Source organism: Hyperoodon ampullatus (genome assembly GCF_949752795.1).
Source record: "Hyperoodon ampullatus genome assembly, chromosome: 7".
In the NCBI taxonomy this organism is placed as follows: domain Eukaryota; kingdom Metazoa; phylum Chordata; class Mammalia; order Artiodactyla; family Ziphiidae; genus Hyperoodon; species Hyperoodon ampullatus.
In genome coordinates this window covers 113,264,560-113,279,712 of record NC_136920.1, presented here as the reverse complement: position 1 = coordinate 113,279,712, position 15,153 = coordinate 113,264,560, and the positions used below count along the sequence as shown (strand labels likewise).

Genomic DNA, 15,153 nt, shown 5'->3' with positions numbered 1-15,153 from the left:
TCTTTGATTTCTTCAGTGATCTCTTGGTTATTTAGTATTTTTTAGCCTCCATGTGTTTGTATTTTTTACAGTTTTTTTCTGTAATTGATATCTAGTCTCATAGCATTGTGGTTGGAAAAGATACTTGATATGACTTCAATTTTCTTAAATTTACCAAAGCTTGATTTGTGACCCAAGATATAATCTATCCTGGAGAATGTTCCATGAGCACTTGAGAAGAAAGTGTATTCTGTTGTTTTTGGATGGAATGTCCTATAAATATCAATTAAGTCCAACTTGTTTACTGTGTCATTTAAAGCTTGTGTTTCCTTATTTATTTTCATTTTGCATGATCGGTCCATTCATGAAAGTGGGGTGTTTACGCCCCCTACTATGAGTGTGTTACTGTCGATTTCCCCTTTTATGGCTGTTAGCATTTGCCTTATGTATTGAGGTGCTCCTATATTGGGTGCATAAATATTTATAATTGTTATATCTTCTTCTTGGATGTATCCCTTGATCTTTATGTAGTGTCCTCTTTGTCTCTTGTAATAGTCTATGTTTTAAAGTCTATTTTCTCTGTTATGAGAATTGCTATTCCAGCTTTCTTTTGATTTCCATTTGCAGGGAATATCTTTTTCCATCCTCTCACTTTCTGTCTGTATGTGTCCTTAGGTCTGAAATGGGTCTCTTGTAGACAGCATATATACGGGTCTTGTTTATGTATTTATTCAGCCAGTCTGTGTCTTTTGGTTGGAACATTTAATCCGTTTACATTTAAGGTAATTATCAATATGTATGCTCCTATTACCATTTTCTTAATTGATTTGGGTTTGTTTTTGTAGGCCTTTTCCTTCTCTTGTGTTTCTTGCCTAGATAAGTTCTTTTAGCATTTGTTGTAAAGCTCGTTTTGTGTTGCTGAATTCTCTTAACTTTGGCTTGTCTGTAAAGGTTTTAATTTCTGCATCGAATCTGAATGAGTTCCTTGCTGGGTAGAGTGATCTTGCTTGTAGGTTTTTCTCTTTCATCACTTTAAATATGTCCTGCCACTCTCTTCTGGCTTACAGAGTTTCTGTTGAAAGATCAGCTGTCAAACATATGAAGATTCCCTTGTTTGTTTGTTGTTTGTCCCTTCCTGTTTTAATATTTTTTCTCTGTATTTAATTTTTGATAGTTTGATTAATATGTGTCCTCGCATGTTTCTCCTTGGATTTACCCTGTGTGGGACTCTCTGTGCTTCCTGCACTTGACTGACTAGTTCCTTTCCCATGTTAGGGAAGTTTTTAACTATAATCTCTTCAAATATTTTTTTCAGACCGTTTCTTTTTCTCTTCTTTTCTGGGACCCCTATAATTCGAATGTTGGTTCATGTAATGTTGTCCCAGAAGCTTTTGAGACTGTCTTCAATTCTTTTCATTCTTTTTTCTTTATTCTGCTCTGTGGTAGTTATTTCCTTATCCTCCAGGTCACTTATCCATTCTTCTGCCTCAGTTATTCTACTATTGATTCCTTCTAGAGAATTTTTAATTTCATTCATTGTGTTGTTCATCATTGTTTCTTTGTTCTTTAGTTCTTCTATGTCCTTGTTAAACATTTCTTGTATTTTCTCCATTCTATTTCCAAGATTTTGGATCATCTTTTCTATCATTACTCTGAATTCTTTCTCAGGTACACTCCCTATTTCCTCTTCATTTGTTTGGTCTGGTGGGTTTACCTTGCTCCTTGATCTGCTGTATATTTCTGTGTCTTCTCATTTTGCTTAACTTACTGTTTGTGGCATCCTTTTCACAGGCTGCAGGTTCTTAGTTCCCATTGTTTTTGGTGTCTGCCCCAGTGGGTAAAGTTGGTTCAGTGCTTTTTCTAGGCTTCCTCATGGAGGGGACTGGTGCCTGTGTTCTGGTAGGTGGAGCAGGATTTTTTCTTTCTGGTGGGCAGGACTGAATTCAGAGGGGTGTTTTGGGGTGTCTGTGAACTCAGTAAGACTTTAGGCAGCCTTTATTCTAATGGGTGGGGTTGTGTTCCTGTCTTGCTAGTTGTTTGGCATAGGGCATCCAGCACTGGAGCTTGCTGGCCTTTGGGTGGAACTGGGTCTTACCGTTGAGACAGAGATCTCTGGGAGAGCTCTAACCAATTTATATTATTTCTGGCTGGGAGGTCTCTGGTGGTCCAACATTCTGAAGTCAGCTCTCCCACCTCAGAGGCTCAGGCTCGACACCATGCCAAAGCACCAAGACCCTATCAGATACATGGCTCAGAAGAAAACTGAGAAAAAATGAAAGAAAAATAAAATAAAATATTTAAAATTAAAAAATAAAAACTAATTAAAATAAAAAAATAGAAAAGTAATAATAAAAAAGAAGAGAGCAACCAAACCAAAGCACAAATCCACCAATGATAACAAGCCCTAAAATCTATACTAAGAAAAACATAAAACTCAGAAACAAGTCAGTCACAGACAGCAAACCCCAAGTCTACAGTTGCTCCCAACATCCACCCCTTCAATTTTGGGTTGATTTGTTGTCTATTCAGGTATTCCACAGATGCAGGGTACACCAAATTGATTGTGGGGATTTAATCTGCTGCTTTTGAGGCTGCACGGAGAAATTTCCCTTTCTCTTCCTTGTTTACACAGCCGCTGGGGTTCAGATTTGGTTTTTGCCCCACCTCTGCAGGTAGCTTGCACCCAGGCTTCTGTTCCTGCTCAGAGAGGACACAGTTAAAGCAGAGGCTGATTAGGGTGCTGTTGCTAATTCAGGCCAGGGGGAGGGAGGTGCACGGTAGTTAAAATTGGAATGTGGGGCAAGACTGCAGCAGCAGAGGCTGGTGTGACATTGCAACAGCCTGAAGCATACCATGTGTTCTCCCAGGGAAGTTGTCCCTGGATCACAGGACCCTGGCAATGGCAGGGTGCCCGGGCTCCTGGGTGGTTGTAGATAGCGACCTGTGCTTGCACCCAGGATTCTTGGTGGCTTCAGCAGCAACATTAGCTTTTCATGCCCTTCTCTGTTGTCTGAGTTGATAGCCGTGTCTCACTCCTATCTCTGGCGCTCATTTATGTGGTCCCCTGCCTTCTGTGGGCAGACAGGGAAGGAATCCCCTCTCCTTGCTCACCCTGAAACAATGGTCTCTTGCTTCTTAGGCAGGTCCAGAGTTTTTCCTGGACTCCTTCCTGGCTAACTGTGGAGCACTAGCCCCCTTCAGGCTGTGTTCACACGGCCAACCCTAGTCCTATCTCTGGGGTCTGACCTCTGAAGCCCGAGCCTCAGCTCCCAGTCCCCACTCACACTGGCGGGTGAGCAGACAAGCCTCTCAGGCTGGTGAGTCCTGGTCAACAGCCATCCTCTGTGCGGGAATCTCTCTGTTTTGCCCTCTGCACCCCTGTTGCTGCACACTCTCCTCTGTGTCTCTGAAGCTTCCCCCACACCCACCCCTTGTCTCTGCCAGTGAAGGGGCTTCCTAGTGTGTGGAAACTTTTCCTGCTTCACAGCTCCCTCCTAGAGGTGCAGGACCCATCCCTTTTCTTTGTCTCTGTTTTTTTCTTTTTTCTTTTACCCTACCCAGGTACGTGGGGATTTTCTTCCCTTTTGGGAAGTCTGAGGTCTTTTGCCAGCATTCAGTAGGTGTTCTGTAGTAGTTGTTCCACATGTAGATGTATTTTTGATGTATTTGTAGGTAGGAAGGTGATCACGTCTTACTCCTCTGCCATCTTAAGGTCTCCTGCAATGCATAATTTTGATCAATAGATGGAGTCTACTACTACAGGTGTATGTATCAAATAGTCTGTCTGAGTTTGTCTATAATAATACCTTGTTGGTATGGAATTTTAAAAACGAATCCCTTCAGAGATAGAATCATCTTTGATTACTCTTTGCTTTGGACTGGAAAGCTCTACATAGACCCAGGCTCTTCCACCCCTTACAATGAACTTTATTTCTAAGAGAAAACCAAGAGAAAGAGGAAGAATAGGGAGAGAGAGAGAGAGAGAGAAAGAGAGAGAGGAAGAGGGCTCACTAAGTCACTAAGATGCTTTCAAAGTGACAATGAACAAATATATCTAACAGAGTACAGGCAGTCAGAATACATGTTTTTCAGACTAGTCCCTTATTTTCCAGTCTGTGATTTAGCAGATCTTAACTCTGTTTTTCCCCAGTCTGGGAAACCTTTATTTCTCTTGTCCTGTTTTGACAATTTTCAGAATATAAGATTTGGAACCATAGAAACTTAGTTAAAATCAACTATTTACTATGTGGCTAATTTTGTGGAAGTCTCCTTTCAGAACCTCAGCATTTTCAACTTTGAATTACAAATAATTATAAAACTCAGCTCAGATAATTAAATAATAATATATGAAAGTGTTTGTAAATGTTGTTTAAATGTATGATAATAATAATTATTATTATAACTAATAGTAATAGTAATAGTAGCAATAGTGGTAGTGATAATCAGGTTCTATATTCCAAAGCCCTGGATTTGTGTCCCAAAGTTATCATTTATTTACTCTACAAATTTACTTAATTTATATCAGCCTCAGTTTTGTCTTCTACAAAATGGGGAAATTAAATAGATAACTAAGAAAAACCTACCATATAGCACAGGGAATTCTACTCCATACTCTGTAGTGGCTTATATGGGAAAAGAAATCTAAAAAAAAGTGGATATATGTATATGTATAACTGATTCACTCTGCTGTACACCTGAAACTAACATAACATTGTAAATCAACAATACTGCAATAAAAAATTAATTAAAAAATAAAGGACACTACTGCTAAAAAGAAAAATTAAAAATCACTGCTTTATAAAAGAAATAAAAATAAAGTGAGTAAATTAATTCTAGTCACATTGTTGTTATGAGTATTACATGATATATTGCATATAAATTATTCAGTATAATGTCTGACATATAGTAACTATAACACAAGTAAACCTTAGTTATTATTCTTATTAATTATAATTTACTGAGTACTTGTGACATACTAAGTATTTACAAATGTTGATTGATACTCATAATAATATTGTAAGGAGACATTATTATCTACAATTAATAAATGAAGCATCAAAGGATAAAAGTAGTTGGCTCAAGGCTAGAAAACGATGGTACTAGAATTTAAACACAAGTGTCTGACTCTAAAGCTCAAGAATTTAAAAATATATATAAAAATATAAGATATATTTATTAAAAGTTAATCTTATGCATCATATATATTTATAATATTAATTTAAATAATTATATTTTAATGAGTAAAGACCAGAAGGAATTATTTTTTCATGACTTGATTGTGTAGTTTAATTCTAACAGATTTTGACAAGCTTTCATGTGCTTTTCTGAATTTTAAAAAATTCATTATGATGCAACAATATGCAGTATAATATTTTGACAATAATTTCCTCAAGTTATTTATTTATCAAATCACTTATTTTCCTCTTTTAAAATAAAACTTTAAGTAACAGCAATATAATTTGGTATAGAATAATACATTTTAGTTATTTTCATGTAACATTTTTTGGTTGTAGCTAAGGAAAAAGCTATTTTCCTTTTCATGCCTCTTCTCTTCTGATTTCCTTATTTACTTTATATACCAGCTGGTAAACATTTAATTGTATACATTTTTGTCATCTTTATTCAATTATTAGACTTATTTTGAGGACATGCCTCATTTACTCCATGAGAATGTGTGTACTTGCATTACATCATTTTCCCCTTACAATCCAGCATCATTAAGTACTAAAAGTCCTTGGTTGAATGAGTGAAGAAAGAAATATGTGAAAAATGCATGAAGACCAACATTTTCATGTCTGTAGTACCCAAGTAGTAACACTATATTAGTTCATGATTTTCCTTTATCATGTATTATTTTTAACATTCTAAGACTTTTACAAAAATTTTTTTTTTAAATAATGATTTTGTTTAATATTATTCTCCTTAGCTCCACTTTTGGTGAATTCAAAGATATATATTTTAAAATGTACAACATCTATATTTGAGATGTGTTTTTTCATTTCATATATCATATTTTTAAAAGCAGTCTTGGTCAATGACAGAAAAAAATCCATTTAGGTCTCTGCAATTTTCTAAAACAATGTAATTTGCTAGCTATATCTTTCTTTGGTAATATGCCTGTTTATTATGAGGAAAGTGCAAGAATTTTGAGTAGGAACATAGTGGAGAAAAAATGTCTTGATATTTCGAGAAATTTTAAGTGTTTCCTTTTGGTCCTTACAGAAAGTGTGGACTACGGGCCAGTATTTGTGCAAGAACCAGATGATATAATTTTCCCGACTGATTCTGATGAAAAGAAACTAGCACTGAATTGTGAAGCTCGTGGCAACCCAGTTCCCAATTACAGGTAGAAATTCACTGTTAATCATTTTTCTTAAGTCTTAAAAATTCCTTTCAATGAGATTCTGACACTCCCAGGGAGTATTATAATGTCTCAAGTAATTTTTATGTATTTGTCTTCTGATTTTTCCTAAGATGGCTTCGAAATGGAACAGAAATAGATTTGGAAAGTGATTATCGCTACAGTTTGATAGATGGGGACTTCATTATAAGCAATCCAAGTGAAGCAAAGGATTCTGGCCATTATCAGTGTTTGGCAGCCAACACGTTTGGAAGTATTCTTAGTAGAGAAGCTGTACTTCAGTTTGCCTGTGAGTAAAGTATTCTTCTTTCCACATATACATATATATAATGTGTGTGTGTATATATATATACATATACATATATATAAAACTTCAAAGTTTAGTGAGGCAATAGCTTATGACTTCAACTTTTAAAATCATGGTATAAACTGGTAATGATTAGAAGTATGAAAACAATGTGTTTCTTCCTGAGATATTTTCAAATTCCCTGAAATGTGTGTCCTCTTCACATAAATAGTAGTCTGGGGAGGTTAAAAATTCTGTTCATAAAAGCAGGTAAAGTTTTTGAATTGAAATATCCTTTGAAATATAGTAAGAAATAGATTTTTAATTTTTTCTGTCTGCCTTTAAAATATACACTTAACTGCTTTTATTCTTCTACTGTCTATTATAGTCACTATTTGCTATAGATTCTTCTGGACATAAGATAGCATACACTAAAAATTCTGCTTGTAGTCAGGTAACCAAAGAAATGCCTCTGAAAAGCTAATATCTCAGATTCTGATTATAACTTCCCTCCAAAGTGTCCCAGTTTTTTTTTATTAGAAAAAAGACACTACATGTAATCATTCATGCATACTAGAATATATACATTTTCTAAAATAGATCATATATCTAATTAACTAAATGTAGAGATTTCTTATAACTCTTGAAATCATTTCATTTATGATGGGGTCTTTCTTACACCAAATTAAGGATAGGGTACTGGGTGAGATAATTTCTTAGTAGGTAATCTTACTTGAATTAAATTCTTGAAGATTATAATCTCTAAGAAATGGAAGGGCCAGGGATCTTTGTGCTAATAATTCATATGTAACTGTAATGGCTATGTAATTTGTCACAAAAAGATTTTTAAGTTAAAATTACACCCTGAAGAATGGAATAATTGATTTTTGTCTGTATAATCTTCATGTATTATGTTTAATTAACCCAGAACCCAGACACCCTATTAAAGGAGTGTGAAGGAGAAAAGGAAAGAATAAAGGAATGATAATTGATTCAGTTTCGAGAACATCGAGCTAGGTACTAGAAAAATCAAATTATTATCTTTTAAAGTATAATTGACTAAGGAGTTTAGATTGGTATCTTACATACACCAAATATACCAAGATAGGAGCCTAAGTGTACTCCTTTTGTTTTTGAAAATATTATGTGGTGTATCACAGAACCTAATACTTTTCAGTATGTACATTGAAAAAATCCTAATAAACCAAATAAACAACACTCCTAATTGCTCCTCTGTTCAATAGAGCAATCCTTTCAAGACAGATACAGCAAATCCAGAAAACACGATGTACTAGTATTAGTGGCTTATACCTTTCTCTTTGGTCTATACTCTCTAGCACAAGTACGCTAATTCTCAATAGCCTGTATATCAGTTGTTTTTCTCCCAAATCAACAGTGGTGGCAAAATATGCAAAGTTTTCTGCATTATTCAGACCAGAAATCTATTTACTGAAAGATACTAGATGTCTATATGATTGTGCCTTTCTAAATTTTTGCAAAGACCTGTCACAGCTATCAAAGAGTCAATTCCACCTACAGTGAGGAAGTTGGCACCAACACTTACAGTTCAATGACTAGGCAAGGGAACCTTTATCTCTCAATCAACCTACCTACCTACTTACTTATCTTATCTAGTCCACATCAAGCTGTTCTGAACTTAATTTATAGCAATATTTGCTTTATTTTTAACTTAAATGTATGGGTAGACAGACATGTGCAATCATTGGTAGTGTCTTATTACTCTGCTTCTCCCCAACCCCACCCCACCCGACTCACTGCTGTGTTCTGGAGGCCATACATATGCATAAGAGCCTGTAAGATGCCTGGTTGAAGCAGTCAGTCACTTACATAGGGAAGGCCACTTCTGCCTCAAAATTGCTCCCCTAGATTCCATTATGTCTGTGTTGATGATATAAAAATTAAGTCTGTTAGGCTTAGTTTTATTTTTTGCCAGGTGATATTTGGGGAAAAAATGCAAATACAGGTGATAGAGAAGATAGGATGAAGACAATCAATTTGCTTTGTAGTATACCTGGGTGTGAGCATGGGTGCTAGGAGTCACCCATGCTCTAGGAATCAAGATAGTTTTATGATTAGGGGGAGAAAATGAGGTAGGATGCTGGAGAGAAAGAAAAGAAGGGGCTTTTGAAAGGGAGTGAGAGCATACAAATGTAAAGCAAGATTACATTCTTGGTGGCAACTTTCCTTTACATCATGATTTTCTATGACCAGCCTCCGAGACAGAGAATGAACTCACTACTTATTGTTCATAGAATGCTTAATGTCCAAAGGGCTTTTGTGGCTACAGGAACTCTGATTACTTTTTATACATTTTGAAGCTGAAATCATTAATTATTTATATCCATCAGCCACTATTTATGTAAAAATTTAAATATGTATTACATAACTAATATTTCAAAACAAGTTTAGATAATTATTAAAACATATTAGATTAAATTAAATATTTAAATCTAATACAAGTTTGTTAAATGTTTTAAATGCCATATAATTAGGCAAAATTACAAATTATCAAAATGATTACAAACTTATGAACTCGGTTTACAATTATTTTATTATATAAATATTTTTACCTTTATATCTTAAGTTTATCATGTATTACACAATAATTTTATCAGCTATGGTTTTCTACATTGTGTACTGCAATTGTGATCTTCTAAAATCAAATAGAAAGGAGGATCATATTATCTAATCCAGAGTAGTTTCTGAGTTATCAACCAATTTAATTCGGGTTGCTCCTTTCAAAGTGAGACTGTTAACAGACTTGGCCTCTTTTATAATTTGAACATTATTATTTTTGTTATATCAATAATACTTTAAATAATAATACTTTAAATAATAATAATAATACTTTAAATCTATAGCTTTTGCATAGGTTTTCACCTTTTGAAATATGACATATTTGCCTAAAATAATGTGATTTTAAGACTTAATTGGACAATGTTAAATAAACATTAAATGTGTCTTTCCTAATTATATTCATAGAAAAAAGTACCGATCTATATTTTATAAATAGGTACATATTTAAATGAAGAATCAAGATATTCATATATTAACAATTACATATTTATTAAAAGTAATAAAATTTAAACATATCCTACTAGAATTATCTTCCTTTTGTATGAAATTATATATATTATATACCCACATGCATCATATTAAACGTTCCAATTTTGAGTATCATTAAAGTTGCATGAGATTTTGCAGATTTATCTTATTCATATACATATATAAATTGTCACAATTTACCTATTGGGAATCCCTGAATGTTAGCTTCTTTGTCCTTATTAACCAGAAATATATTTTAAAATATTCTAGCTTTCCTCCAATAACATCTTGATCTTGTGTCCACCCCCGAAGTATAGATTCAGCTACATTTTCTTGACCATAATGCATAATGTTATTTATAGAGACTAAAATCTAGGTGTTGGAGGTGCATATAAGATTCATCCAAATAAGTTCCGGTGCTGAGGAGGATGACATTATTGCCAAACCAGTTTAGTAAAAAAAAAAAAAGATTTTTTTTAAAATTAATTAATTTATTTTGCTGTGTTGGGTCTTCGTTTCTGTGCGAGGGCTTTCTCTAGTTGTGGCAAGCGGGGGCCACTCTTCATCGCTGTGCACGGGCCTCTCACTATCACGGCCTCTCTTGCTGCGGAGCACAGGCTCCAGACGCACAGGCTCAGCAGCTGTGGCTAACGGGCGTAGTTGTTCCGCAGCATGTGGGATCCTCCCAGACCAGAGCTCGAACCTGTGTCCCCTGCATTAGCAGGCAGATTCTCAGCCACTGCGCCACCAGGGAAGCCCCCCCAAAAAAAGATTTTTAAAAACAAAAACTTTTTTAAGGTCTCAAGTTCATATATGTAGTTTATATTTATTTAATGCTTACTTCTATGGCAGACAACGTTCTAAGTGTTTTAAAATATGTTAACTCACTTCATCCTCATAACCAACCTATGAAGTATTATGCTGTTAAATGTAAACACATTTTACAGATGACACCTCTTATTTAACTCTAATAGTACTCCGTCTTTTCCTTATATAAATATGTTTTATATTCATTTTATGGCATACTCATTTTGATTTTAATTCCTTTCTCAAACAATAATTATATTGTAATCTTTCAAAAAATATTTTTGTTTGCTTCAACAACCATCATTTTATAATCAATATATTAATACCTATGTGTAAAACGAAAATAAATACTGGGATAAAAAATAAGTATATAATCATTCTGCATTTATTCTCTTTGTTTAAATTAGTTAATAAATCACTTGCTTAATTTTCCTTATGGAAATTTAAGAGCTTAAGGCACATTAGGTCTCCTTCTAGATCTAGAATTTGGGGATTTATAGTACTTTTGGTATGCAATTATTTTTTTCTTATCATATTTTCTCGTTTATTATACCTTTTTCCTTTAATTAAAAAAAATTAGACAATCTATAGTTAGGACCTGGAAAGCTACATTTTCTAAATAATCTTGAGACAGGACATGGATGACTGTGGCTGTTATTAAAAGCTGAAACTATCATCATAGATCCTGGTTTTTGAAGAGAATGGTGATTAGGAAATGAGTGTTGGCACTTTTATCTGTTGATGCAGCAATAATAAAAGATATATCTAATGTATTCTAAGTGTAAAATAAATTTAGTTTCTTTAAAGTTTTGTTCCTATTCACTTGTCACTCAGCATATTAACAAGTGTATATTTATATAACAATTATTTTGATTTACTAATATATTTGATCTTAACCTCATTCCAAAGGTGATTTATTTGACTTGCCATGTAAAATCATATACCATAAAGGATAAATATGTAAATTAGTAAATACAACATCAGGAAAAAAGTACATTTCATCATAATAGGTCAAGATAGTATAAGCCATATGTCTCATAATTATTATGGTCAAGACATAAATATTTCCTTGGGACTCCCAGTAGTCAGAGAAAAAGGAGAAATACAAACATCTAAAGGATTTTTGTTTGACAAGAATATTTTTTCTTGACATTTAATTCTCATAGAAATTTCTCATCTGAGGCTTTATATAGAGATTTTAACATCTCTACATCAACTCAATAGCACATTTAATTAGCCTGACTTAAAACCAAACCAATTTTTAAAATGTAACTATAATTTAATCATGAAGCTATTCACTTTGTTCATTTATAAATCTTTTTTTTTTAATTTTGATTTGAGCAGCTAATGGATTTGAGCAGCTGCTGCTCCTTTTAACCCACCTCTCATATGTCTAAATATCTACCCATGAGGATCTTTCAATTTAAGCTTTCCCTAAATGAATATTTATAAACATGGCTCAGCTTAGTTAATGTTAATAATATACATTAGCATTAATAAATATATATCACATAAGGGTGTAGTAAAAATTAATGAGGTGGAGAAGTTATGTCTGTGAACTGATTTTTAAGCTCAGAAAGAAAGATATAAATAAACACAAAGTTGGAGTATTATTGTTAGTAATGATTGTTACTGGTTATCAATAAGATTATTTTTGACAAGAGTCTATTTTACTCCTGTAGCTTATGTTCATCATGAATATAATTTCCTCACCTAGTATAGTGATTTTTCTTCAGTGACAAGCAAGAATACACCATAAAAAACTTTGTCACTCTATTAGCTTATTACCATGCTGATGAGAATTTTGAATTGATAATGTTACACTACACACTTCTCAAACATCCTTCAGAAATCTAAGGCTCATAACAGTTTCTCCAAAGTTTGGATTTTTAGAAATAATTCATACCAACAAGTCAAACATAAAATGAATCAGAATAAAATCTCCTCATGCTGTCTCTTGCTTCAAAAAGATCTTTATATGCCATCCAGTAAATTGATAATTCATATCTAAATTCAAACATATTGCTTTTCAGGGCATTTAAGATGATGTAGATCCAGAATATTCCATTAGTTTTCCTTGAAGCAGTTGATTAAAATAACCCCCTTAACTCTTTGAGGGATTATATGATTTTTGTAGACTTTGTATTTAAGCAGTTTAATTTAACCTTTCATTTTCAACTAAAACTCAAAAATTACTTCTCTAGTTTTTTCTTAACTTTTTCCCCTAAAGTAAAATTGACCCTAGACTTTAAAATCACATTTTACTAGCATTTAACATCTAATGAAATTATTTGAATAATTGCTAACTCTACAGTATATTCGAAGCTTTATCCCATTAGTCTATGAGGTTTAGTTCATAATAAATTTATTAAATTATTTGAATATTAACCTGGATGAGTCACTCTGGCATGGATGATTTTACTAATTATAAAATTATCTGATTTTATTACAAGAGAAGTTATTAGTTTGTAATTTTGTCTTCTATAAACAAAGCAACACTGTTTTACTTTTATAAAACCATTACTCAAAGAATATGGTTTAAGTTTTCCTTTAAAATGACAATTATTCTGATCATAATAAATATGGTACCTGTACCATATACCTCTTGGGTATGGTACCATATGACCCCTTGACAAACTATAGTATCAATTCTTTGACTCAGATCACAGAAAAAATTTTAATTAAAAATAGTTTCACATTCTGCCGACTACACCACACTCCCCTTATGGTGATCCATAGGCACTTCCCTGGGGGACCAGTGGTTGAGCCTTTGTCTTCCAATGCAGGGGGTGCAGGTTCAATCCCTAGTCAGGGAGCTAAGATCCCACATGCCTTGTGGCCAAAAATCCAAAACATAAAACAGAAGCACTATTGTAACAAATTCGATAAAGACTTTAAAAATGGTCCACATCAAAATAAAATCTAAAAATATTTAATTTTATGCTTTAAAAGAAAGTTATGAGTGAATCAAAGTGGAAATCTGTGGCCGATTGTCCTCAAATAATTAATTCTTAATTTTATTTAAAAATTTGCAAGAGTTGTGTTTATTAAAATTCATCCAAACACATATTTTCATTATTTATGGAAATCATGAATAAGTGTCCACATGTGAGAGATACAGTGAAATGGCTTGACCTCGGGTACAAGAGCTCCTCTCAGTGATCTCAGTGCTCTGCTTCTAGTTTTTAGAAATTCAGAAAGGCAGTTCTTCACTCACATTGTGTGAAGTAACCCAGAAAGACCAGGATCAGGGAGCATATAAATCCTCTGACCCTTAATGCTCAAGCCCATTTACCTAATTCATTGTTCCCTAATCCTTAGCAGAGTGTCTTTAGAGATCTTTTCCCAGCACAAAAATCCACGGTATAAAAGTACAATGGAATTTAAATCTCACTACTAGTGTCCCTTTTACTTGATAAAATAGCAGTTCCATCTCAGGACATTCTATAGTCCTGATGAATAGAAAGATACTAATATACAACAAGAAGCATAAACAAAGGGGCAGATATGAGTCTTTTCTAAATTTATTTTCCTCCAAAAAATCTTTTATTGAGGGACAAGTCCAAGTGAATATGTATTACACAGTCTAGAGTTCTCATAACCTGACTGCCATTTCCACACATTGCTACTCCTCATGTATAACAATAGATGGATGGATACATAGACAAATAGAGGTGTGGATGTATAGATGTATATATGTATATGTCTGTCTGTCTGTATGTACATAAATGTAATAACACTAACACAGGAATAAGCAGTAATAGTTATTGAACACTTAAAAGCCAGGCAAACTGTTAAATGCATTTAATGCATCATCAACCTCTTTAATCTTCCTATCAACCTTATGAGGGAAGTTCTACTTTTTTTTTTTTTTTTTGCAGTACGAAGACCTCTCACTGTTGTGGCCTCTCCTGTTGTGGAGCACAGGCTCTGGATGTGCAGGATCAGCGGCCATGGCTCACGGGCCCAGCCGCTCCATGGCGTGCGGTATCCTCCTGGACCTGGGCACGAACCCGTGTCCTCTGCATCAGCAGGCGGACTCTCAACCACTGCACCACCAGGGAAGCCCTTATTTTTGACCTAATTTATAAATGAAAAAAAGTGAAGCTCAGGAATGTCGTTATTCTCCCAAAGTCACACAGCTAGTAAATAATAGAACAGCAGCTCCAATTCATATCTAACTTCAAACTTCATACTTATAATCTACCTTGTTCTACCCTACAATGTGCTTAACCATGCAGTTTTTGTTCAGCATATCTGTAGTTGTTTTATTCATAGAACATTTACTCAATCTCTACTCTCTTGGGCATTGTTCTAGAAGTCAAGGAGCCCATAATGAGTATCTCCCCTTGACCTACCAGAAAAATTGCCTACTTGGAACTCCTGCCTACTTCTTCTACTCCTTAACATCTCCCTTCTCCACCCTACCCGAACCCCACTAAAATCCCTATGTATTGTTTTCTGAAATGATATAAAACACAATTATGACTATATTGCCCCTGCATAAATCCCTGATGTTTTACCATAATTAAACAGAAGTTTGTAACTTACCCTTTAAGTTCATAAAGGGCAAAGAGAATCAGGGGGTTGCTCTGGAAATATGTATGCAGACAACTCTGTAGGAAAAGCCAAATTAAGAGGTCATTTTGATAAC

General features: G+C 34.0%; 1 protein-coding gene across 3 annotated transcripts in view; it reads left to right on the top strand.

Moving 5' to 3' along the window:
- CNTN5 (contactin 5) overlaps nucleotides 1–15,153 on the top strand; it is a gene marked incomplete at both ends in the record, with an annotated part of 772,249 nt that overhangs the window by 278,862 nt on the left and 478,234 nt on the right. For 2 of the 3 annotated variants that reach the window (XM_079707896.1, XM_079707895.1), the window contains 2 exons: nucleotides 6,202–6,325; nucleotides 6,454–6,629. The exons of the other annotated variant lie outside the window; for it this stretch is intronic. In XM_079707896.1, coding sequence (XP_079564022.1) covers nucleotides 6,202–6,325; nucleotides 6,454–6,629 — 300 coding nt within the window. The remainder of the gene's footprint in view (nucleotides 1–6,201; nucleotides 6,326–6,453; nucleotides 6,630–15,153) is intronic. 3 annotated transcript variants of the gene reach the window in all.